Genomic DNA, 25,907 nt, shown 5'->3' with positions numbered 1-25,907 from the left:
AAGGTTAACAATGTTTAAGCTCTATTTTGACTTCATTTGATTCAAACAATATTATTTATTAGAGGTAAACCTAAAATAAAGCTTATGTTTGTAGTTTTATGTAAGAAGCAATCGTATTCTATTCATAAATACTTAATTTATAAATGACGAGTAGAACTAAGCCTGTGGAAGTTTTTGAACGTACGTTAAAAAGCTTGAGGTGTTTTTACAAATTTTAAAATACTCGGATCACACCAAGATCACACTCAAATTACACAATACGTAAACAAATAAAATTCTATAAAGAAAAATCTAAATAAGGTCTTCAGTTTAGTACCGCTATGATTCTGATAAAAAAAAAGTTCTTTTACGAAGATTGTTTTTGCAAAATTGATTGCAAGCCATTGATAATTTAAGGAATTTTTAAAAACGTTTCTTATTTGTCATTGTCAAAGTCAATGTCAACATTTTTTCAGTGATTTCGTTGTTACGTTTCTTGTTTTTTGTGTGATAAATATGAGAAAATCCCGTTTATATACAGAATAACAAATCTTTCTTGAAATGTTATCGGAAATGAACTGCAGTTCTTTATATTAACATCAGTTTTAATAACAAACACCGGTCCAAAATGACGAGTGCTACTATTCAGGTATACACCCACTTCGTTAAATGATTTTTCTTGCTAATTTGAGTCTACTTTTAATTGAAATGTATGCATTATAGATTATCCCTTATGTCTTTCTTATCCTTGTTTTCTATGAATTATGCAGGAGATCGAAGGCATAGACGACTATTGGGGTCCGGCGTTCCGGTCGGTGTATGAAGGTGACGGTCACGAAGCGTTCGTACAGCAACTAGATGAGCGCATCAAACAGCATGACAAAGAGATCGAGAAACTGTGCAACTTCCACTACCAGGTATTTCAGTTTAAATGAAGCTAATTTATGACACCAATTCCAATTGAAACTGTTGTGAGTCGTATTAAGGTTGAGCTAATTTCCGAAATAAAAAGAGGTCTATTTTCAATGCATGATGCATGATCATTGAGTAGAAGTCACGATTGCTTTGTAAAGTATTTGAAAATATTAAAATCTATATCCAAATCCATCCATACTAATATATAAATGGGAAAGTGTGTGTGTCTGTTTATTTGTCCGTTTTTCACGGCAAAACGGAGCAAAGAATTGACGTGGTTTTTAAAGTGGAGATAGTGGAAGGGCTAGAGAGTGACATAGGCTAGTTTTTGTCTCTTTCTAACTCCCCACTTCCCTGAAATGAGAGGTGGAAGTTTGTATGAAGCATTCTGCTAAAAAAAAAACCGCATTCTGCAAGTTTTTTTCGAAAAACTATAACCTATCAAGTTCAAAACAATTTTCCTAGAAAGCTTTATAAAGAGCACATTTTTTAAACATATGGTTCAAAAGTTAGGGGGGGACGCACTTTTTTTCCTTTAGGAGCGATTATTTCTAAACCCTTATTCATTTTTAAATACCTATCAGACAGTCTAAAATTTATTTTTTTTTATTTCACTTTGTTGGCGTGACATATTGGTACCAAATTTCAGCTTTCTAGTGCTACTTACTGAGATTATCTGAAGATGGACAGACAGACATATATAAGCATCCGGAACCCTAAAAAATAAGTTACATAATTACAACATTTACAACATTTGTCTTTTCATTGACAGAAGATAAGGGTTTCTCAGGAGTGACAAAATCAAGCATAATATTAAGAACACTTCTCTGTTACTAAGCCACATATATGTAGGGATGCAATAACTCTGCAGATGTTACGTGCTTTATTTATTTAGCTTTTTTTTTTTTTTTATGGCTTTCCCCTCTTTTGGCAGGAGGGATTTTGCCAATGACGACGTTAGACATACAACGCACGATAAGAATGTTCAGAAAATTTTTGTGGTGTAAAGGTGCTGGGTAAACCTAAAACAAAAACCATTTTGTATGTTAAGTTGTTGTCGTCGTGTATCCCATACAGGGGTAGGCAGAGCATATGAAACTACTCAAGTGTGTCTGACTCAAATGTGACATTGCAGTTGCAGTACTTAATAAAAGTTATAATGATTAATTTGTAGGGCTTCATTGACTCCATCCGTGAGTTGCTCCAAGTCCGGTCACATGCAGAGGAGCTCCATGGAGAGATATCTAATGTGGATGCCAATGTTAAGGAGACTACTGAAGGTAAGGACTACTAAGGGTACACAAGTACACAAGCTATGTTAGTCACATATATTTGTTCCTGAGTCATGTTTTCTATGTTGGATGTTTATGTTTTCTATGGAGCAGATCTACATATTATGCAGCCTAAGCATATGAGAGGTTAAATAAATAAAATAAAATAATAGTTATTTGTTATACAAGGGGGCAAAGTTGTATTTTAACGCCGAGTGTGGAATTGAAAAACGAGCAAGTACCTGAACTTGCGAGTTTTTTAACACACGAGAAGTAAAATACATTTGCACCCGAGTGTAACACAAAACTTTTCCCCTCACTATAGCGAGGAAACTACAACGCAAAAAATGCGTTTATCACTGCTTCCAGTAGTTCCACAGGAGGTAAATTATCTTTATTACTAGATTAACCTACTTTTATCAATTTTAAAGCAGTCAATTTGACTTTATTCAAGGTCAAATTACTTTACCCACTAGTGGATAAAATGCGTTTTTACCCGCTGGTATTAAAGGACAAAACACGTGTTTCCGAGCTAGTGAGGGGAAAAATAAAAAAGTCTTTTATTCTAATTGCAAGTAGGTATTACATTTTTTTTATATTGATTTTTGTTTAATTATGCTGGTGCATTAGACCCTTTTTGGGTGAAGGCCTCCACCATCGATTTCCACATGTCCCTATCTTGGGCAATTTGGATCCAGTTTGGGCCTACTGATTTTTTAATGTCTTTGTCCCGTCTTGTGTATGGTCTGCCGCTGCGACGTTTGCCTAGGGGGCATACCATCTTGTGACTTAGAGGTAAAATACTAAAATTTAAGATTTACTTGAAATGGTGGATAAATAACCTTCCGTATCCTCCCCATTTTTTCGATAAAAAGAGGTTTACATTATGTATTTTTCCTGCAATTCCTGCATTTTTTGTAACTCTTAAATAATATTATCCTAAACTAGGACTTCTTATTGACCTATAAAAAAAAAATCATACATATAAGACATACCTTTCTGTCGATAGATATGTTTTTAAAACACCTAAAATTCGAATAAAAGACACTGTGCTAACGCGAGCCCGCTCAGTCTGCGCAGAGCGCTCGAAGACAACGGACCTGCGTTTGATCGTCCGGCGCACCTAGCTTTCGTAAGCAGCGCGATAGTTCCGAGAAGTGCCGTAAACTGCGACTAAACAAATCTTGATCCTTTTTACACCTTATGCAATTTTAGCATTCGACATGCTTTTCATATGATTTTGGATTTTAAGTTATACGTGAAGTTTGTTGAGAGTTTGAATTATTATTATATTTTGGGACCAGGATGAGGTTCTGGTTCTCATGATGATGGAGTCAGGCAGGAGATGTTCAACAGAACTGCTATTCTACTTATCATAACTCCACCATGTTTGGGCTCATTAGATTTGGGCTGATGAGCACCATCGATCTAGATGAGGTCCAAGGTCTCATGATGGAGTCAGGAGGTGGTCAACAGAACTGCTATTCTCCTCATCATAACCCCATCATGTTTGGGCTCATTAGATTTGGGCTGACGAGCACCATCGAACTAGATGAGGTCCAAGGTCTCATGACGGGGTCAGGAGGTGGCCAACAGAACTGCTATTCTCCTCATCATAACCCCATCATGTTTGGGCTCATTAGATTTGGGCTGACGAGCACTATCGAACTAGATTAGGTCCAGGGTCTCATGATGGAGTCAGGAGGTGGCCAACAGAACTGCTATTCTCCTCATCATAATCCCATCATGTTCGGGCTCATTAGATTTGGGCTGACGAGCACCATCGAACTAGACGAGGTCCAAGTTCTCATGATGGAGTCAGGAGGTGGTCAACAGAACTGCTATTCTCCTCATCATAACCCCATCATGTTTGGGCTCATTATAAATATGTGGAAGGTCGTTAATAATAATAAATGTTTTATTAGGGTACCCCTACATGTAAAGAGGGGACAGATATTTTTTTTTATCTACTACTTTTTTTTATCTGTATTCATATACATTCAATATTTTTTTTTTAATCGGTCCAGTAACAACGGAGATATCGAGGAACAAAGATAAAAAAATTAAAAAAATAAATAAACATACAGACGAATTGAGAACCTCGCCTCAAATCTCTCAGATTTGAGGCGACGGTTAAAAAGTGACACATCATGAGCAGTTCCAATGCACCAAATGTCACTGTTCTGGACGTAAGTGCATGCTGTTCTTATAAAAATATGAAAGTCACTATAACTGTGATAATTTCCGAAAATATTAATATTATCAAAAAACTATCTTAGTAAACCCTTAGACTTATATTGACCGGGATATAGACCGTGATTACCTTTTTGATTTTTGTCGAGCTCCCGATATTTCGACGCAGTTGCATGCATCATGATCACGGAAAACTGACGAAGGCGGGTGGATGTTAAAGTTGTATAGACAGCGCGCGATCTACCCTCCTTCGCGCGCGTTTGCTGCGTTCACTTTCAGCGTTACCACTGGTCGCGTTCACACTCGATGGTCTGTCCAAACACACTACACTCACAGTGTCACTACGTTTGTTCAATTCTGACTTCACCGGCCAAAGAAGCCATTCAGAGAAGCCATTGAGATTCACAAATATAAAAATTTCAATCGTGAGGATGGCTTCAAACTATCTAATGTATGGAATCCAGTGATTTGTTTGTGTAAAAAACCGGTGAAGTCAGAATTGAACAAACGTAGTGACACTGTGAGTGTAGTGTGTTTGGACAGACCATCGAGTGTGAACGCGACCAGTGGTAACGCTGAAAGTGAACGCAGCCGACGCGCGCGAAGGAGGGTAGATCGCGCGCGCTGTCTATACAACTTTAACATCCACCCGCCTTCGTCAGTTTTCCGTGATCATGATGCATGCAACTGCGTCGAAATATCGGGAGCTCGACAAAAATCAAAAAGGTAATCACGGTCTATATCCCAGTCAATATAAGTCTAATGAAAATAACCGTGAATCATTCAAAACTCTCTGTAAACCCTTATTCATTTTTAAATACCTATCCAAAAATATATCACACGTTGGGGTTGGAATGAAAAAAAAAATCAGCCCCCACTTTACATGTAGGGGGGGGGGTACCCTAATAAAACATTTTTTTCCATTTTTTATTTTTGCACTTTGTTGACGTGATTGATATACATATTGTTACTAAATTTCAGCTTTCTAGTGCTTACGGCTACTGAGATTATCCGCGGACGGACGGACGGACGGACGGACGGACGGACGGACGGATGGACAGACAGACATGGCGAAACTATAAGAGTTCCTAGTTGACTACGGAACCCTAAAAAACAGAAATCACTATTAAACTATTCTCTAATTTCAAGTTCCTAACTAAAATTTTCCTAATAAAAAAAAAACAAATTGATCCCGCTACAAACTTTCACCCCCTTTTTCCCTCTACTAGGGGTGTAAATTTTCATAATCGATTCTTATCTCTTCGAAATTTTGTTAATGCAATCTATACAAATTTCGACTTTCTAGCTTTCGTAGTTTCGGCTCAGCGGTGTTGGTTGTTGAATCAATCAATTAGGAAACCTGAATTTATATATGTACATGTAGACTAATACTATACTTTTACTACATTCATATACCTTATTTACTACAACCATACCATGAATATGAAATTAAATAAAGAGTCCCCATATAAAATTGAAAATTATGTTATTAGCAATTTAATTCAAAACTATCAAGATTATTCGTGTCTGCGTTGAAACGCGCGTTGAGTTGCCGGTGCTCGCGTACCGAGCGCCAACGCCATCTATCGATGGCCGTTTCGTGAAATTGATGAGCGCTCTAAGGAATAAGGGGTCTTAACACTAAAAATACATTATTATTCATTACTTATCATTATCACAAAATTCAATGTCAAATTCAATATAAAATAAGTTACTAAAATAAAACAAATTTCTTTCTAAAATAGGAATATCAAATCTACCATTAATATATACCCTTTATTCGGTTAAGGACAGATTCTGGTTTGGGCAGATTCTGGTTACGGCAGATTCTTTTTATGGCAGATTCTTGTTTGGGCAGAAATACAATCATCGAAAAAAGTGTCTAGAACCCTAATAGAACTTTTTACAGGACTGCCCAAAAAAAAAGAATGTATTGTTATTTCATGTGTATAGTGAGCTTACCATGAGTTGTATTCGATTACGACTCTGGCAATCGAAAGTATGCTCGTCTTGCTCCCACCAGTGTGTGCCAGAGTCGCAATCGAATACAAGTCATGGTAAGCACACATAGGTATAAATAAATCAGCGAGAGCTCGGAATCGAGATTTTTTTTAATGAAAAACTAGGACGCACATAAATTAAAAAAAAATCTACTGCAGCTTTGGCTGGTCAGAGTATACCAACAATTTCTACATAAAATCCAAATGGGTCAGTGAGGGCAGGTACTAGATCCCGTGTTGCTACGCGAAAATGGTCTCAGGAGACCATCAACCGATTTCAAATGAATGAAGTTTGGCGTTTAGGCACTGGCCCCACCGCGAGCTAGTAAACTATGAGCTATCGGCTATAAAAACGTACAGAAGATAATCACTCCCGGTCCCGTGTAAATAAAAGAGACACAGCGATGTTTATAGTTACTCGCCCAGCGGTCAGCTATCAATATCGCCGTGTCTCTTTTATTTACACGGGAGTGCTTATCTTTTGTTCGTTTTTTATAGCCAATAGCTCATAGCTTACTAGCTCGCGGTGGGACCAGTGCCTTAGGCACTGGTCCCAACGCGAGCTAGTAAACTATGAGCTGTCGGCTATTTCAAAAGACAAAAGATAATCACTCCCGTGAATATAAAAGTGACAGAGATATCATAGCCGGGCTACTATAGTTCATCGCCCAGCTATGACATCTGTCACTTTTATATTCACGGAAGCGATTATCTTATCTTTTGTCCCTTGAAATAGCCGATAGCTCATAGTTTACTAGCTCGCGGTGGGACCAGTGCCTAACAGATTTTGGAAAAAACATACAGGGTGCGAGAAAAACATAATTTGTGACAAACTTTTTTTTATGCCATTCGATCCTATTTCCATCCAGGATCAAGCTAGTATGGAACCAAAAAAAAAATTCCGGTTAGAAAATCCACAAATTGAAGAAAACTTTCCCCATACAATTTGTACGAAAATGAAAAAAAAAAATTGCATAATGTGATTGTTCTGTAGGCCTAGCACATGATGGCCGCGGGAGTATGTCGCCGCGAGATAGACTACCCGTCCTTATGTCATTAATACAGTTAGAAGAAGACGTGGCATCTATCTCGCGGCGACATACTCCCGCGGCCATCATGTGCTAGGCCTACTGATCGACTTAAAGTTTTTGGTCGCGACTGCCCAATTTCTGCCCAAACACGAATCTGTCCTAAAAAGAATCTGCCGTAACCAGAATCTGTCCAAACCAGAATCTGTCCTTAACCGAATAAAGGATATATACACTATTTAGCAAATATAATTTCATTTATTTAAATTACACAAATGTTTGTAAGTGGCCTCTGTGAACTTAGTAAGAGTACAGCTGAAGAGATCTATTTCAACCGAGATCTTGTTTAAAATATTAATTGCCGCGACCAACGGCAATTGCAAATTAGTGCGCGCGCTCGGGCGCGCCAGCATGCGCGGAGCGCGGCGGCACGGCCCGCGCGCGCGCGGCACCACCAGTCCTAACTCCCCCAGCACTTCCGGATTGTGCACGATCCCCCGCCAAACTTTGAACACATATGTCGCCAATGACAGATTTCGCCTCACTTCCAGTTTCGTGTAACCTACCATGCCAAGAACAAAGAGAGTCGGGTACAAAATGTAATTTAAATCACATGCAAGTTCTTGCACCTTATAAATGTGATATTTTTAAGAATATCAGGAATACTAAACTTCAACCTAAAGTGCTCAATGTGTGTTTCAAGTTTGACTAAATTTTCAGGCCTCTGTTCTCGGGCCGAGGAGTTGATCAGGGCTCGGCGAGTAGAGCTGAACATTGCAGCCACTATTGAGAAGATGGAACTCTGCCTCCCGCTGCTTACAACTTACTCCAAATTGAAGACACAGGTTGAAGCAAAGAGGTATGGTTTGACTTGATATCATATACAAAACAATGATTTAAAGTGCTTAAACGTAGCAAATATTGCTGGTTAAAATACTGAATAGTGCAAGAGTCAACATGACACATGGGCACTTTACATCTGCCTTGTGGTTGTGTTTTCCGATCCCAAATTGGATTTCACAGCAGCTATGCAAAATGCTGTCTCCCTTGCTGATAGTGCTTATATGTTCTTGACGATGTGTGCTAAAGACTGACAACTCCTTTGTGTTTTCATTGTCATTCGTTTTTGCCCAAAACGTTCAGGTGTTTCCCTTACGTTGGGGTTCTTCAAGGGGTTCTCACAACACTCAAGTTGATAAACAATATGTCTCAGATTTCAAAAAAAAAAAAAAGTTGGCTCAGTTGATAAACAATATGTCTCAGTCTGTGTCTGTGACAAAGCAATGAAACTAAACTTCAGAAAAAATTTCAAAGTACTATCAGCTGCAAAAGTGCATGGCGAATTTATCAATGAATTCATTCATAACTTTTGCAGCTGATAGTACCTAGAGAACCTAGTCTATGTACCTTCTTCAACTATTTACTTTTGTACCCTGCTACATCTATTTGACGACCGGTCTGGCTCAGTTGGTTGTGTGACCCCGCCTGCTAAGCCGCGGTCCTGGGTTCGAATCCTGGTAAGGGCATTTATTTGTGTGATGAGCACAGATATTTGTTCCTGAGTCATGGATGTTTTCTATGTATATAAGTTTATGTATGTCGTCGCTTAGCACCCATAGTACAAGCTTTGCTTAGTTTGGGGCTAAGTTGATCTGTGTAAGGTGTCCCCAATATTTATTTATTTAATAATTTGTTATTGTGCTTCAGATACTACCCAGCCCTGAAAACACTGGAGCAACTAGAGCACGTCCTCCTCCCGCGCGTGGGACCGTACAAGTGGTGTGGTCAGATCGCGTCCGACATCCCGCGGCTCCGGCAAGCCATACGGGACGCCTCCATGGCTGACCTGAGAGGCTTCCTGGAGAATATACGACGGCTCAGTCCACAGGTAATATGATTATTAGTTTTAGTTCAATTATAACCCTCCGCTGGGTATAACCACCACAAATGGTAGAGCAAATACTATTAAGGTACTATTAACATTAGGCCATGTGCCAAAATGAACGACTAAAATAACTAGATGAGGCACTGGTCCCACCGCGACTATAAAAACCAACAAACTATAATCACTCACGCGTAAATAAAAGAGACACGGCGATGTTAATAGTTGTAGATGTAGTGTAGGGACGCCCGGCCGGAGGCAGGCGGGCTGTCGATCACTTGCTGTGTTCATTCAGCCCAATTCCCTGGAGTTGGAGCTGCAGGTTACTGTTCCGGCAGCATTCCCACACTTCCTTCTTCAAATCTTCTTGTTTTCCTGCAGAACAAAAGGACATCTTTTAGTTCGACATCCTTGAGTTCTTCTGCTTTTAGTCTATCTCTACCAAATGTATTGTATCGCGGTGCCGCATACATACTACATTTCGCTAACAAATGTAGGCTTGTTTCCTCCATACCACAGTGTGGACAGGATTCGTCATCTCTTATTCCTATTACCTTGAGGTGTCTATTGAGAGTGTTGTGCCTAGTAATTATACCTGTCAACATTCTCAGACTGCTCTTACCTAGATTCAGCAGATACCTGGTTCTTCTTTGGTCCATGCCTTTGATCATCATCTTCGACTGTCTGATGTTAATAGTTACTCGCCCAGCGGTGAGCTATCAATATCTTATTATTTGCATGGGAGTGCTCATCTTTTGTTCGTTTCTATAGGCGATAGCTCATAGCTTACTAGCTCGCGGTGGGACAAGTGTCTAAAGCATAGTTAACATAGTATTGGCACGCGTTTAGCGACGAATAAAAAAAATATATTTAAAAATTAAAAATAACTGATAATCACATCTTAATTTTAATACGTTGATAACTCTATATTAGAAATTTGGTTGATCTAACTTTTTGCGTTTGTAAGTTATTGATGATGGACGTTGACCGGCGAAAATGCACTGTGAACAAATACGTGAAAAATCCCCTTGGTCTGGGTCAATGATTGCTAAATTGTTGAATTTCCAGAAAACTACTAGGCAATAATTATTGCCCAAATCATTATTTCATTAAAGGACAATTAAATAATAGTGGCAAAATAATTCAAAATATCCACTCCTTGCGGTCCACACGGAATCAACAGACAAAAAAGATGGATGAAAATCTTGTTCAGAGGATGATGAATACTATTTTCAGAAAAGTCCGTAATTTTGTGCATAAACATACTGAATGATTGAAAGATATGTGACACGCTATAAATTAATAAACGATCTTTTATATTCTGCAATAAAAAATATTGTTTACTTTTTGATCTTTTTGTTGTATGTAATTACATTTAAAAATTAAATTCCTCGCACGGAGCGACAAGGGGACAACATAGCGTGAGTGGCTCAGGGTGTGGAGAGGTGTGCGCCGCTTTCTACCCAGTCTGTACGAAACAGCCACTGTGCCAACTCGCGTCTTATGCATATTTCACTTCCACCCTGCAAGCATATAGCTCTGGCACCCCACTCTGGACGGCCGGTTAAGGCAAGCCAGAGGTGAGAGTCCTGCGGCCCCTGCTCAGTGTTCACTCCGGCCGGCCAGTGAAGGCAAGCCGGAGGGAGGGGCCTGACCGACTCTCGGGGGCATGGGACCCAAGGGACGCCACTTCCCATTCAGCTCGCCACAAGCTGCCCTGGGGGCTTATTATTATTATTATTATTCCTCCCATCGCGTACCAATTCTAAATTAACTATGCTTTAAGTTGGAATACTTGGAATATCAGCTAGAGTGAAACCTCTCTGCATGTAATCATTTATTTTATGACGTAATGTTATCAATATTTTATAGGTAGGTGCAATGGCGTTGAAGCAAACTCAAGACATGCTGGGAAGAAGCTTGGCCACTATTGTAAAAACTAAGAAAGGTAAATTAGAAACTTGATTTCATGTTTGTTATTTATATATACCTACGTAATATTGTGAGGGCTTAATCAAAATGAAAATTAGAGCATAAAACACGTTATTTGACCTATTGCTTCAAGTGATATACTATATAAATAAATATTGGGGACACCTTACACAGATCAACTTAGCCCCAAACTAAGCAAAGCTTGTATTATGGGTGCTAAGCGACGATATACATACTTAAATAGATAAATATATACTTATATACATAGAAAACATCCTTTGCACAGGCAAAGACCTATATAACTTCGTATAGACAGATAAAGTCTAAGAAAAAAACGTACCCCAAACCCATACAGAAAAAGGTACGGTAAGCTAGATGGCGATACACCTTTGGGGTACGCTCGGCTAGATGGCGCTAATATTAATATTTGTCATTTTAAAACATATCAAGCTAAGAATATGGGCCAAATTGTCAAAACAGAGGTTCAAAAGTTTTAAGCCTGTGACGAGAGATGGCAGTCTATGCACTGTGATTACACATTTTACTTTGACAGTAACTCTCTTTAAATACTCTATCCTCTTTGGCACAGGTGAGGCTATCAAAACGCACATTTAGTTTGATCTGACTCTGATTGGTACTTACAGACATGGCCCTCCTGGGAATCGCCCGAGAGAACCTGGGAGCGCAGTGTCCGCATGAACTGGTGGACTTCAGTCCGCTGCACCGCTGTCTGCACATCCACGGAGTATTGGGAGCCAAGAACGACTTCATACAGTATTACAGGTCAGTATTACTGTGGCCTATTTGACAAAAGTGACAATTGTCGCCTGAAAGTAACATTTCGTTGTTCATTGCCTGTTCAACAAGGAAATATTGATGCTGACTAACAATGTCACTGTGATGAAATACCCGTAGGCAGCGATTGTTAATATACCTAGATGTCTAAAGAGCTCTCAAAAATGACCCCACGAATATTGTGCCATGGTAGGCGGGGCCTCAATATTGTGCCACGGAGCTTGTCAGTGCGCTAATGGCGGCCAGTCGGAACAGTTGTAGTACGGCATATTTAGAATATATGTTTACAAAAAGAATATGCCGTACTGTTTTGTAATATCATGTGCTAGTCGTTCCAACAAATACGGAGAAAAATATGGGATTAAGTTTCATGTGTAATTTGGCGAGGATCATAATTATTTCGATTTATTTTGTACGAGCTATTTTTGTATGGGGATGATGTTATGCAATATTTTTAATAGCCAGTGATATTTAAAAACTTTCATTTTTGTATTATTTTATTCCAAGCGTTTCTCCCCGGCACTGTTTTACTACTAAAATGCCTACACTATGCCGGTAGATATTACTAAATTCTCATTCCTATGCCACTGGCATAAGTCAATTTTTTATTCCTATGCCAGCGGTATAGGGATATGAAGTTTTTAAACACATCTGCCAAGCAAGTGTGGTCGCGCGATAAATGATAAAACATCTGACCGTCCCTCCTAAATATATAGTGCGATAGGGACGACCAGATGTTTTATTACTTATCGCGCGACCATGCTTGCATGCCTGCTGTGCGGCCGACATAGGCCAGTAAACTTGTTTAAACACACGTACGTGTCAGTGGATAGGAGTTCGATTATTTTGATCACAGACCTTGTGTCACCGGCATAGTGGTTTAAATGGTCAATCTGAACACATTCGTGGACACCAAGGACGTATATAAGGGGGGGGGTTCAGGGGGTTCAAACCCCCCCCTTAGGCAGGGCCGAATTAAGGGTAGAGCGAGTGGAGCGGCCGCTCTAGGCGCCACATGGTAAGGTGGCGCCAAAATCGAGAATGTGGAAAAATCCATACAAAAAATTATACGTTGCGTAGGCGCGCACATATCACAAAATGGCGAGAGGATTCGGAAATTAATCCACCTATTGAAAATCTAGATTTGTAATTCAGATTAAGTGGAAATATTGCCATATTGCCATTCATAAGGGCGCTGTTGCTGGGGCGCCGTAAAAGGAGGATTCTAGCCCTTGACGAACCACATTGTGCGGCGAACGGCAAAGTTACGTCGCTATCCAAATGCAAAAATATGAGTCTACCCGATAGTCCAAAGCGGAGTTCCTCATAAAGCCAAAGACGCAAAACGTCTCAGGCAGGCGCAAGTTTGTGAGTCGCAGCCACAGAACACCCCCATAGAAGCCTATTGGAAGCAATATTGTTCGAGACGCAAATCACCAAACCTTGCGGGGCGAGGCGGGAGCGCACGGTGCTGCCATTGGTCGTTTCAAATAATGGCGCACCTTCACGCGTAGCCGTAAGGATGGGACATGTTTATTATAGACAATGGTACCGGTACCGGTACCGTGGCGAATTTGTTTTGCAACAAATAAAATACTACATGCAGTTTTTCAAACTTATTTATAGTTATTTCGTGATTTAATATTCTTCCTACAAGTCTACATGACCGGAGACCTAACTGCTCACCTAGAGGTTTCTAAAAAACCCACACAACATATGCCGTACACAAACCAACTCTGAGTTCCGTCGCACTTTTTCCAAGTTCATCATCAGGTCAAAGGTGAAACGTTGGTGGCAATCGTATCCCATGGACGTTTGTTAAGGAGAATGTCACATTCATGGTCTTTTCCTACTTTGAATAACTGCTAATATTTCGTATTAAGTAATTATTGTGATAGTACCTCAAAAACAATCCTTCTACTAACTAATAACTAAACTATGCATTTCTACTTACTAATGAATACCAATTATTCTAAACTAATCAAGCAACTAAATAAAACTACAGTTTCTAGATAATTATTCTCAATTACAAATCACCTCTCTTTTATATTTCATTAAATGGTACCATATGGTACGAACGGCAGCACGAAGTTCCCGCAACAGACATAAACAAACATGGCCCCCATCCCTAGTCGTTTACGTAAAAGGGATAGCATATCGCATTCCTAACTTGACGAAAAGGGATGGGCATACTTCGGCGCCGCCCAGTACAACCATATTACCCAGTATACAATGAACTCCGCGGATAATAAACAATATTCAACAAAATAATGAATTTGACTTACCTGTGGAATGTTATTCCATCTTTTTTATATGTTGAATTGTTTGTTGATTTGCCACACCACTTTATGCTACAGGACACCATTTTAGAAACATAATTTGATTCTTTTTGATTTTTTTTCGAACGGACATAGGGACTGTTAGCGGGTCGTAAGCTTGGGCGCTACTGACCGGTGTCGCGCGCGTTCATACTTATATAAACCTTATTTTTCGTATGCGTGGTGACCGCGAGTCGCCCTGTAAGGGCCGTCTTGTTGTTTTGGTCTGTGGTCGCAGCAGATGGTGAGCGAATTTCAAAGCACTCAGATCACTTAGTGGCAAAATACCGAAATGGGCGTCCCGACGGTGACGACCGAGTCCGCAGTTAATCTTTTAATTAACTCTTAAGCATTATTATAAAAATAAAAGTGATGGCGAAATATAAGGCCTAAAAATCGGGAACATAGGCGCCTTGTGAAATCAAAATACCCCAAAATATGACAAAGACCGCAGCTCTGCAGAGTGCAGACGATAAAAGCTTGAAAGTTCGCGGATTCGCCGCTGGCGGGTTGTCTTAATTAATCGAGTCAATAGAAAAAAATCGCGCTTACTATTTATAATTATTTGCTCTTTTAGTTAGGACAAATTCCGAATCTGCTTTCCTGACTTGGCCACTATAGTGCCCCATTTTGTTTGTTATTTTATGGACATATGATATTCACGTTCAGCCACACGTAACTATACTAGGGTGCGACTACGAAAGTTCAACCATTTGTCCCTTTCGCACTCTGTCTGACGAAATCCATAAATTTTGTTTTGAGTTAATCTTCAAATTACGGCATTACTATGAAAAAAAATTTCGCGCTCGCTACTCTCGCGATTTAATTTCCTACGATGTGAATCTTCTTCCCAAGGGCGCCGAAAATGTATGCCCTAGCGGTGAACTAGTGGCACCTCGTACAACTGGTCGCCAAACCCATCGCAATAATGTTCCAGGGGAAACTGCGGAGATATACTACCGGCGAAACGTATAATATGCTTTCTTGGAAAATTTGATATCCGAGGTAGATCCGAGTCATTTGTCAACCGTGGAGCCTGAAAAAAACCTAGACCTGCTATTGGGGCCATCGACCAGTGTGATCTAAATTTCTTTCCTTGGATCAGAAAGTTGCTATTGATACTGGCAAAGTGGCCAGTATCAACAGCAACTGCTGAAAGAAGTTTTTCAACCTTAAAAAGGTTAAAAACATTTTTGCGTAATAGGACGGAACAAGAGCGCCTCACGGGGCTAGCCCTTATGTCTATCCATAGGGAAATAGCTGCCGTTATAATAGACGCTAATGATATTGTCAATCAACTAATTTTAAGAAGAAAACGATTAATAGTTATTTGTTATACAAGGGGGGCAAAGTTGTATTTTAACGCCGAGTGTGAAATTGAAAAACGAGCAAGTGAAAGGATTCTATAGTTGAACCACGAGCGGAGCCAGTGGTTCGAGAATAGAATCCTGAAATTGCGAGTTTTTAACACACGAGAAGTAAAATACATTTGCACCCGAGTGTAACACAAAACTTTTCCCCTCACTAATAGCGAGGAAACTACAACGCAAAAAATGCGTTTATCACTGCTTCCAGGTAGTTCCACAGGTGGTAAATCATCTTTATTACTAGATTCACCTGCTTTTATCAATTTTAAAGCAGTTAATTTGACTTTATTCAATGTTAACTTACTTTACCCACTAGTGGATAAAATGCGTTTTTACCCGCTGGTATTAAAGGACAAAACACGTGTTTCCGAGCTAGTGAGGGGAAAATATAGTTTTATAACGAAGTAGTGTCTTTTATTTTGCATCATTATTAATTCGAGTCCTTTCGAGACCTTTTTTTATCCGGTTGAGTTCATGACCCGGACCCCCCCCTTAGACTTTCTATAAATACGTGCTTGGTGGACACGTATGGTATAGCATACGCGTAGTCATTTGTTTCCTTTGGTCTATGACAGATGACGTCACTAAGCGTCCCTGAACGTGTTAATTTAGAAGGTTGTAGAATAGAAATAGACGTGACCTGTGGTCCGGTGTCAGTACGGCGTATTATAAATATATCTACCAGATAAAGTTATCACTATCCTTTTCATCACACGTATAAATGACAATGACAGCTAACATTTATCTGACAGATATTATTTATCTAGCGATTGAAAAACCAGCCCTAAAAGGTAATATTTATAAAATGAAAGCCTGCGTTTAACACCTGTTAACAATAGATGGCAACTGACAACAACCTGAACGTGACTATACATTGATATACAGATATAAATTGAATTTATACGACATAATTAATATTTTCATATGTAGGTTGTTACTTCATAACAACAAATTACAATAATTATGTAGTTATTTTTTAATATGCAACATATTTTTCATCACACCCGCACTTTAAATGTGCTATTGCACGCAAGCGGAGCGTGAGTTATAGAGAAATTGTTCTCCCAAGGGAATAATGAAATTTCTTGTACCGAACTTTTTTTACATTGCAAGTGTGATTGTTTGATTGATTTTTCCTCCCCTTGTTGTACAATGTACTATTCTTCGTATACTTACGATTGGAAAATGTCGACAGAGCGCAGCGGAAGCAGCAGGCGCGTTTGGTGCTGATCCCTTCGGGCAACCTGCACGACAACATACAAAGCGTCAAGAACTACCTCAACGCAGTACTGGGCTTCTTCATATTGGAAGAGCATCTACTGAGCACTGGGGCTGGGCTGGTTTCCAAGGTATCCAAATAATCCCAGCTATTTACATAACAATAAAATTTTCGTTAGCGCGATGTACAAATCGCCGTTCTCGAGACAGCGCCATCTAGCAGGACATTTGGCAAACCTGTTTACATGAAACTAACGTGAACGCTGGGATCAAATTATGGGCTGAGCTACGTGAGTAGCAAGCGCGTTTGGCATCCATCTCGACAACATACAAAGCGTCAAAAGCAACCTTAACGCGGTACTGGGGTTCTTCATATTGGAGGAGCATCTACTCAGCACAGGGCTGGGCTGGTTTCCAAGGTAAAACATATGGAACCTAGTTTTCCCCGCACTAGCTCGGAAACACGTGTTTTGTCCTTTAATACCAGCGGGCAAAAACGCATTTTATCCACTAGTGGATAAAGTAATTGGATCTTGAATTAAAGTAATTGGACCTTGAATATAGTAATTTTTTCTGCTCTAAAATTGATAAAAGTTAGTCAATCTAGTGACGACGATGTTTTACCACCTGTGGAACTACTGGAAGCAGTGATAAATGCGTTTTTTGCGTTGTACTTTCCTCGCTATAGTGAGGGGAAAAGTTTTGTGTTACACTCGGGTGCAAATGAATTTTACTTCTCGTGTCGTGTCGTTAAATAATTCCACACGGCGTTAAAATACAACTTTGCACCCTTGTATAACAAATAACTATTATCAGCCGTTCCATATAGCCGTTCTTCGGTCAGCGCCATCTAGCATGATATTTAGCAAACCTGTTTATATGAATGCGTGAGTACCAAGCGCACATCCACTCACAAAGGTTAAAGTTACATATTAGAATAGAACTAATTTATTCGCAAACACGCACGAAAAAGAAAATTATACAATCAATAAGACAAAAGGGGAAAGTGTTCCGAAACGGTCTCATCTCAGGATATATCTCGTATTTCAGGACTGGCTACTAGACACATGGAGTATGTCGGTGATCCGACGCTCATGTTGAGCATCAAGCATCAGATAGTGCTGTTCATCAATACACTCAAGTAAGTTAAATTGTCTCAGTTTCATCTGGTAGGTACAGTAAGGTAAAAGTAGTAGTACTGGTGGTCAGATATGCTACTTATAAACTTGGTACATACATATTTAAGTTTTTTTTGTTTACTATGAATTGTACATTTCTGAAGCGCTGGTGGCCTAGCGGTAAGAGCGTGCGACTTTCGATCCGGAGGTCGCGGGTTCGAACCCGGCTCGTACCAATGACTTTTTCTGAGGAAACCGGAAAGCGAAGGTGAGGAAAGCGGACTAATTCCAATAAGGCCTAGTTACCCTTCGGGTTGGAAGGTCAGTCAGTCGCTTTCGTAAAAACTAGTGTCTGCGCCAAATCTTGGGATAAGTTGTCAAAGCGGACCCCAGGCTCCCATGAGCCGTGGCAAATGCCGGGATAACGCAAGGAGGGTGATGACGAATTGTACATTTCTGAGGTTGTGCAATAAAGTGTATTGTATTGTAATTATCAGTACAGATGGTGTTTTTTTTACGCACTAGTGCGAGAAGTGGTTCATTATATGCCAGGTCGAAACTTCGGAGGGCCATCTGTACTGAAAAACGTCGTACGATACACGTGCGAAAAGGAAATTCGTAACTCGTGTCGATTTAAAACACTCCCTTCGGTCGTGTTTTAATTTATCGCCACTCGTTTTGAACTTCCTTTTTACGCACTTGTATCGTAATGTACTATTTTCTCAAAATCCAGCCTTCAAGTATTTCAAGCTGAGAAACTTAATATTTTTGCAACCAAGAACCCGCCTGGTGAATTTTGCTCAGATACCGGACAACGCATACAGATACAAGCGCCGTTGTCGCCATACAAGCGGGCGGTTGTAGCTATAACATTTGAGACCCGGCAACCTTTATATCAAGGGTGAACAGAACAGACATCTTCTGGGCGAGCTCACTCCATCGTAGGCCACGTCTTTGCCTTTGGCTAGTCTGTGGCCAAGAGCACAGTATAATAAAGAGTACTATTGTATACAGTACCTATGGCCACTCCTGCTCCCCGCTGAAAGTGCCGGGGTGGGCGGCTCTAGGTTACCTCATAGTTACCTCCTGTCAAAAACGCGAACAGTCGACCTGTCATATTTCACTCATACAAGCATAGTACGCGTTCACCTACACGAGTTTAGACTGTGTGCTAGGATCGCTCCTCTTTCATATAATATTTGATCGCCAGTGTCCGAGGTGTGCCAAGAGTAAGCCCATCTATATTTTTTTTTAAAGTGCTCCTTTTTTTGTCCGGTTGTGAATGTGTTAAGATTTCATTCTGTAATGCAGCGGTTCTCAAACTTATTTTCCCATGGAACCCTTTTAGAAAGCAAAATACCTGACGGAACCCTTTAATGAAATAAAAAAAATAGTCGCTATCTTTATTTTAATAAGTAATCCTATTAGTAAAATCTAATCATTAGATTCTAATGTGAGGTATTACCTGAAACCTGAAATTGTTTTTTTTTTTAACAATTGGTGAATATTTGGTTTCCTGGAAGAGAGTTGAAGTTGCATATCAGGTACCCAAAATTCACACGGAGCCCTCAGAGAGGCTTTGCGGAGCCCTAGGGATCCGCGGAGCACACTTTGAGTATGGCTGCTGTAATGTAATTCTGAACTCTTATTTATTTAATGTCTATGTCTACCAGTGGCGGAGCGTCAATACATCTCGATTCCCAACGGGTTCCCTAAAATTCTCTAGTATCTGTAGAAATCCATACAAAACATATTCCAAAAACCCTCTCCGGCTTTACCAACGAAAATTTTCACGCCCCGCCACTGATGTCTACCGACAATTTTCGGTTGTAACGTGAGAATGTAGTGGTATAATTAGCAACCTGTTGTTTTGTAGATGCTACGGACTGCCCGCGGATCCGTTACCGCTTCTGCTCCAAGAAATGGCAGAACACTACACAGAGGTGCTGATGCAGAGATGGGTGGTCGTGTTTAGAGACATTCTGGACAACGCCACTTTCCTGCCGATTGAGGTACGTGTACAGTTATTTGTTCCATAACAATTTGTTAGCCTGAGGTCCGTTTCCATTGTGAAAGTTTCTATACAATATAGTCACCATTTTTAGGGTTCCGTACCAAAAAGGTACAAAAGGAACCCTTATGGTGCCGCTCGGTCCGTCCGTCTGTCTGTCAGTCTGTCACATTACTTAATATCTCGAGAACTACTTATGCTATCGGTATGAAATTGGAATAGTTATGAACATTGTTAACCTCCACAAATTGAAGGTATTTTTTTAATTAACATAAATTATAGAAAATTGCCAAAATGCCCAACTGTAAATTAAACTTGAGTTACTAGGTCAAGTGGGGTATTGTTAGGAAGAACTCAAATTTTATATATCAAAATTATTTTTTATAATTTTTTTGTAGTGGAGAAAATAAGAATTATAAAGGAAAATGTTAAAAAAAAATATTTCTTTTTAGGTGGCCAATCAAGAGCAATACGACGGTGTAATGGACACATTTCCCTACGATGGAGAAGAATTGGAAGCTCAAGGTTTCCCCAGAAAGTAAGCACTTACGCTATTATTACATTTGTTTAGCATATACAAACATGTTCTTTCAACATTCATCTATATTCCGTGAGGATAATGAGGAAACTGACGTTTACTATAACTGATCTCTGTCAAATCTCACATATTCGTCGTTATCTTTTTTCTTTAGAACAAAATCTGAATGCATTTGTGTCGAAAGATGTGTTTAGAAGAGGCGAGACGACTAAAAAAACTAATTAGTCCGTCAGTTACATTATCAAAGAATTTTAGACACGTATTTTTTCTTTTTTCTCGTAAACGAATAATGACGACGGTACAGTGCGTTGAAGTTTCGCGTGACGTCACGCCTAGGTACAATTTTTACTTAGAAGTGACGTCACATGCCCCCACTCCGGAACTTTGATCCTTTATATCTTTGTATTTTTTCATTCATTAGAAGTAGTGAAAAATATGTGTTCAGTATTTTTGGACGACCTAACCGACGGACTAAACGGAATGTCATTTTTTTATGTAGTCGTCATCCCTATAGGTCCCAACTGGCAGATTTAAAATTAAAATCGTACATCGTTTCCAGGTTCCCGTTCTCGTCCATAGTCCCCGGCGTGTACGTGCAGGTGAAGGAGTTCATCTACGCGTGGCTCAAGTACTCGGCCGGGCTCGGGCTGGCCGCCGCGCGCCGCGCCGCCGCCGCCAGGCACTCCGCCTCGCTGTTGCTCAGCCGCTCCTTCACCGGCTGCCTGTCGGCGCTGTTCCGCCACCCACTGCCGCTGATGCAACTTGTCCAGGTACTTGTTACTATCTACTGTAGTACATCTACGCGTGGCTCAGGTACTCCGCCGGCCTCGGCCTGGTTGCAAGCCAACGCGTCGAAACATTCGGCCTCACTACTGCTCAGCAGATCCTTTACTAGATGTCTGTCAGCGCTGTTTAGACATCCGCTACCGCTGATGCAACTTGTCCAGTTACTATCTACTGCTTTAGTTACCGCCTCGAATTGTACACGTGGCTCGAGTTCTAAGCTGGCTTCACCGAGGCATACGGGATGTCTGTCAGCGCTTTTTAAATATTATCTGGTGTATGTACATGCCGCATTTGTAGTTCATATACGCCTGGCTCAAGTACTCGACCTCACTACTGCTCAGCAGATCTTTTACTGGCTGCCTGTCAGCGCTGTTCAGACATCCTTTACCGCAACTTGTCCAGGTACTACTAGTTACTATCCATACTAATATTATAAATGGGAAAGTGTGTGTCCGTTTGTTTGTCCGTCTTTCACGGCTAAACGGAGCGACGAATTGACGTGATTTTTGAAGTGGAGATAGTTGAAGGGATGGAGAGTAACATAGGCTACTTTTTGTCTCTTTCTAACGCGAGCGAAGCCGCGGGCAAAAGCTAGTAGTTCATATACGTATCAACATTCTGCCGGCCTCGGTCTTGGTGGAAGCCGATGAGTGGCCGCGGCAAGTAATTTTGCCTCGTTACTGCTGTGTACTGATTAGGCATCCGCTAACATTGACGCATCTCGCTCGCTACTGTTCAGCATTCGTTCTTTCAGCCTCTTTGTTGTTGAGCGGACGCAACTGATTCAGATACATTATCAATAATAATATAGTTTTTACGATTATTTTATTCTACTTAATCGTAATTTTATTTTTAGATAATCGTGGACACCCACTACCTGGAGGACGCGACCATATGCCTCTACGAGTTTATTAGCAACATCACCGGTTCAGAGCTGGTCACCACACAAGTAAGTTATTAATTTTGCATACATCTACAAAACTAATTTAAGTGGAAAGTCTACCCGGTTTTTTCTTTTCCAGTGCTACACAGATTTCTTAAAACAATGAACTACACTGTGATTTGAAGCGAAGTGACGATCTCCATACTAAGAGAACATCCATATCATGTTCCACAATATTGTTTGAAAGCTAGCGCAGATCTCCTACATTCAGTGCTTGTGAACGTTGCATCATGAATGCCACATTTTTTTTGTCACAGGCTGCAGGCAGCATGTTCCAAGCGGCCCGCGACGACGCAGAGAAGCAAATCTGCGACAACCTCGAGAAGAAAGTCGACGAGTTTCTCGACCTCGAGAACTACGACTGGTTACTGGTCGAACCGACCGGACAGGCCTCTGCTTTTGTGACGGATATGCTGAGTTATCTGTCCGGGGTGCTGACTTCTTTGGAACAACTACCCGAGCGGGCTAGGTTAGTACAACAATTTGTAGAGCTGATGATATCTGTCCGCGGCACTGACATAAGTATTTGGAGCAACTGCCAGAGCAAGCTCAGTTAGCACAGTGACTTAAACTTAGGGACCGGCCACACTTAAGAGACGCATGTCCTGAGGTGCGGAACGGACGTCCGCGCCACGCCGCCTGAATGTAATTCAAAAAACGTCTCCTCAGTACATTTTGTATAGGAAGGACGTAACACGCGCGCGCCACGCCGCCTGGGGCGCGTCTTTACGTCCTTCCTATACAAAATGTACTGAGGAGACGTTTTTTGAATTACATTCAGGCGGCGTGGCGGAGACGTCCGTTGCGCGCCGCAAGACAATGAGTGTGGATGGTAGCTTATGATGATATTGAGAATTACTTCAGGTTGCTAGTCAAGTCGACACGTGGCACCGAACGTTTATCATGACGGTCTAATCATTCACGTATGTAATTAATAAATCGCAACATGTTTGTCGAAAGCTTTTAAACTTAACAATCTCTCGTCTACAGAGTAGCAGCGGTGCGCGCAGCGACCAACCGCATCGCGACCCGCCTTCGGAACCTACTCCTCGATCCCGCCGTCAAACAAATCTCTTCCGGAGCGCTGTATCAACTGGACTTAGATGTTATACAGTGCGAGCAGTTCGCGGCCGGCGAGCCTGTGCCCGGCCTTAGGGAGGGGGAGCTGCTTGAGCAGTTTACTAGCTTACGGTAAGGATATTACAGCTCAGCCACGACATTGGTCTAAGCGCGACAGCGGCGAGCGGCGGCCATACATTGAAGCGAGACACAGCGATGGGACTTTTCACTCGCACGTATGGCTGCCGCTCACCGCTGACGCGCTTAGACCAATGTCGTGGCCGGGCCGTTACAGTCTAGTACAAACCTAAGCTAAGTTGGTCTAAGCGCGTCAGCGGTGAGCGGCAGCCATTACGTGCGAGTGAAAAGTCCCATCGCTGTGTCTCGCTCCAATGTATGGCCGCCGCTCACCGCTGTCGCGCTTAGACCAATGTCGTGGCTGAGCCGTAATACAGTGGGGCCTTATTACAGTACATGACAGTGTCGGAGCAACTAGACCCCGCCGTCAAGTAGATATCTTCCGGAGCTCTCTAGCTACCATGGCTCTCGGACCAGGGGGAGCTGCTTGAGCAGTTTACTAGCTTACGGTGAGAATACAGTGTATTGCAACTGCAAGCCCGTAGGGTAATACAGTGTACCCAGTGTAGGAGCTACTGGACCCCGCCGTCAAACAAGAACTCCGCCGGCGCGCTATACTAACTCAACCTCGACGTCATTCAGTGCGAGCCTCTACATACCATTAAACTGTTTTAAAATCAGTCAGCGCAAAAGTTAATCAAAATTTAGTGTCTTCATATGGAATGACATTATCCATATCTAAACAACTTGTTGGTATTCCTTTTTTTTTTTAGATTAAAATCTCTCCCGAGCGGCTTTGAATATGTACTGCACTATTTTCAACAGCTGACTGAGGGCCGCCATCTTGCCTAGCAAATGGGCTCGGGTGAGGCAAACCTGCGCGCATAAGTACGTTGCTTCGCGAGGACGGACGTTTGCCGTGCGAGGCTGCTCAGTGGACCCGTCTAGTTGTATTTCGGAACAAAATAACCACACGCACCAAACAAACACGTCCGGTGCGCGGCAAACGACCGAGGCACCTATGAGCATTCTGAAAGACCGACTCCGGACGGCCGTCCTCCGAGTAAATCTCTATACACTGTCCGTTTTCCTCGCGAGTAAATCCTCACTCTGTTCTTACCGGCTCACAGAGAACCTCCTATAGAGTGGCAATCTTGTATATTTTGTTCGCGATATTAGTCACCAGTGTTTGGGGTGCGAGGAGCGGGCGGGGAATGTGTTAAGCGCGCTGTGATTGGCCGTTTCAAGGACGGCGGGCAGTCGCGCCAGATGAAAAGGGACAGAAGTATGACTGTCCCTCTACTGACGCGTAAGTGGCCAATGTAAGTTGACCTATGCCGGCTCTGAATAAATTATAAATATGACTTATTTGTGGAATGTAATGCCGTCTGTTTTTAAATTTGAGCTTCTTGTTACCTTTCCACACCATTTCACACTACAGGTAGACATCTTTAAGGCATCAAAATACCCTTTTCCAATTTTTTAGTGCGAAAAACACGCGCTGCTTTCGGGTCTGTTACTTGGTCGATACTGATCGGGCACGGCGAGCGCCCGCGCTTATATCAGTGCAAATACTAGGAAGGCTGGCGACCGCGAGTCGTCTTGTAATGGATGTCTATAGGGGTTGGTCTGTGTTACCGGCTATTATGGGATAATGTCAATAATTATATAAAACTTTGTTTTCAGACAACTCCTCGACCTAATAACCGGGTGGGACTGGTCGTCGTACCTCCACGACATCAACATGGAGAGCAATAAGTACAACCTTGTGAGCCCGCGCGACGCGGCCGCGCTGCTCGAGAAACTCAAGGAGGCCGAGGCCAAGTCCTCCGTGTTCGCCGTGCTGAAGAAGAACGAGCGCGACCGCAGGAAGCTCCTCGACACCGTGCTCAAGCAGCTGCGCCAGCTGCAGAGCGACGGCTAGCTTAGTGCAGTGCGGGACTAGTGGTGAAGGAGCCGAGTCCTCCGTGTTAAATGTAAGCTCTAGTGCCTTTGTGTTAACTTACGGTTAGATAGAATCTAAAAACAGGCAGTAGGATGGAATGTAATTGTTATAACACTAATCACATGCAATGTAATGATTAATAGCCCGGTCCACATGACTGGGCCGAGCAACCTGCCTCGAAACTTGCGCACTGCTTCGGCTGAGGCACGTCATAGCAAGTTTGCCGCGCGACATGCCTCACTCTGAGTGCACCCGGCTAATGACAGATACTTGACTTGATCCTTGCACATCTGCCATCATTGAATTTAATTTGAGGCATATCCTATGCGCCAGTCTTGTGAAAAAAAATGTTAATTTAAAGGACTTCTAAACTGGTCATATTTATATTCACTGCAATTTGTGGACGGCAACTGTTGATGTCGCTCTTACTCACATACACATAGTAGAGAAATACACCATAGTTGCCAGCCACATATTTATTCAACTATAACCAGGGGCGACTCACTCCGCGATTCTATCGCCGCGCTACAA

At 41.5% G+C, this 25,907-nt stretch overlaps 1 protein-coding gene across 1 annotated transcript; it reads left to right on the top strand.

Annotated features, from left to right (window-relative positions):
- The first annotated feature begins 442 nt into the window (after positions 1-442).
- LOC125233373 (exocyst complex component 6) lies at positions 443-25,907 on the top strand. The gene is given in 17 exon segments (XM_048139367.1): positions 443-628; positions 750-896; positions 2,069-2,174; positions 8,107-8,245; positions 9,094-9,274; positions 11,141-11,216; positions 11,845-11,983; positions 16,876-17,029; positions 17,949-17,976; positions 17,979-18,039; positions 19,893-20,028; positions 20,480-20,565; positions 21,125-21,335; positions 22,208-22,300; positions 22,552-22,763; positions 23,285-23,485; positions 25,118-25,907. Coding segments are annotated over 17 exon segments (2,229 nt in total). The 5' UTR covers positions 443-607; the 3' UTR covers positions 25,356-25,907.

Source organism: Leguminivora glycinivorella, chromosome 14 (genome assembly GCF_023078275.1).
Source record: "Leguminivora glycinivorella isolate SPB_JAAS2020 chromosome 14, LegGlyc_1.1, whole genome shotgun sequence".
Classification (NCBI taxonomy): Eukaryota; Metazoa; Arthropoda; class Insecta; order Lepidoptera; family Tortricidae; genus Leguminivora; species Leguminivora glycinivorella.
Note: the sequence above shows the minus strand (reverse complement) of the source record. Positions and strands in the feature narration are given on the sequence as shown.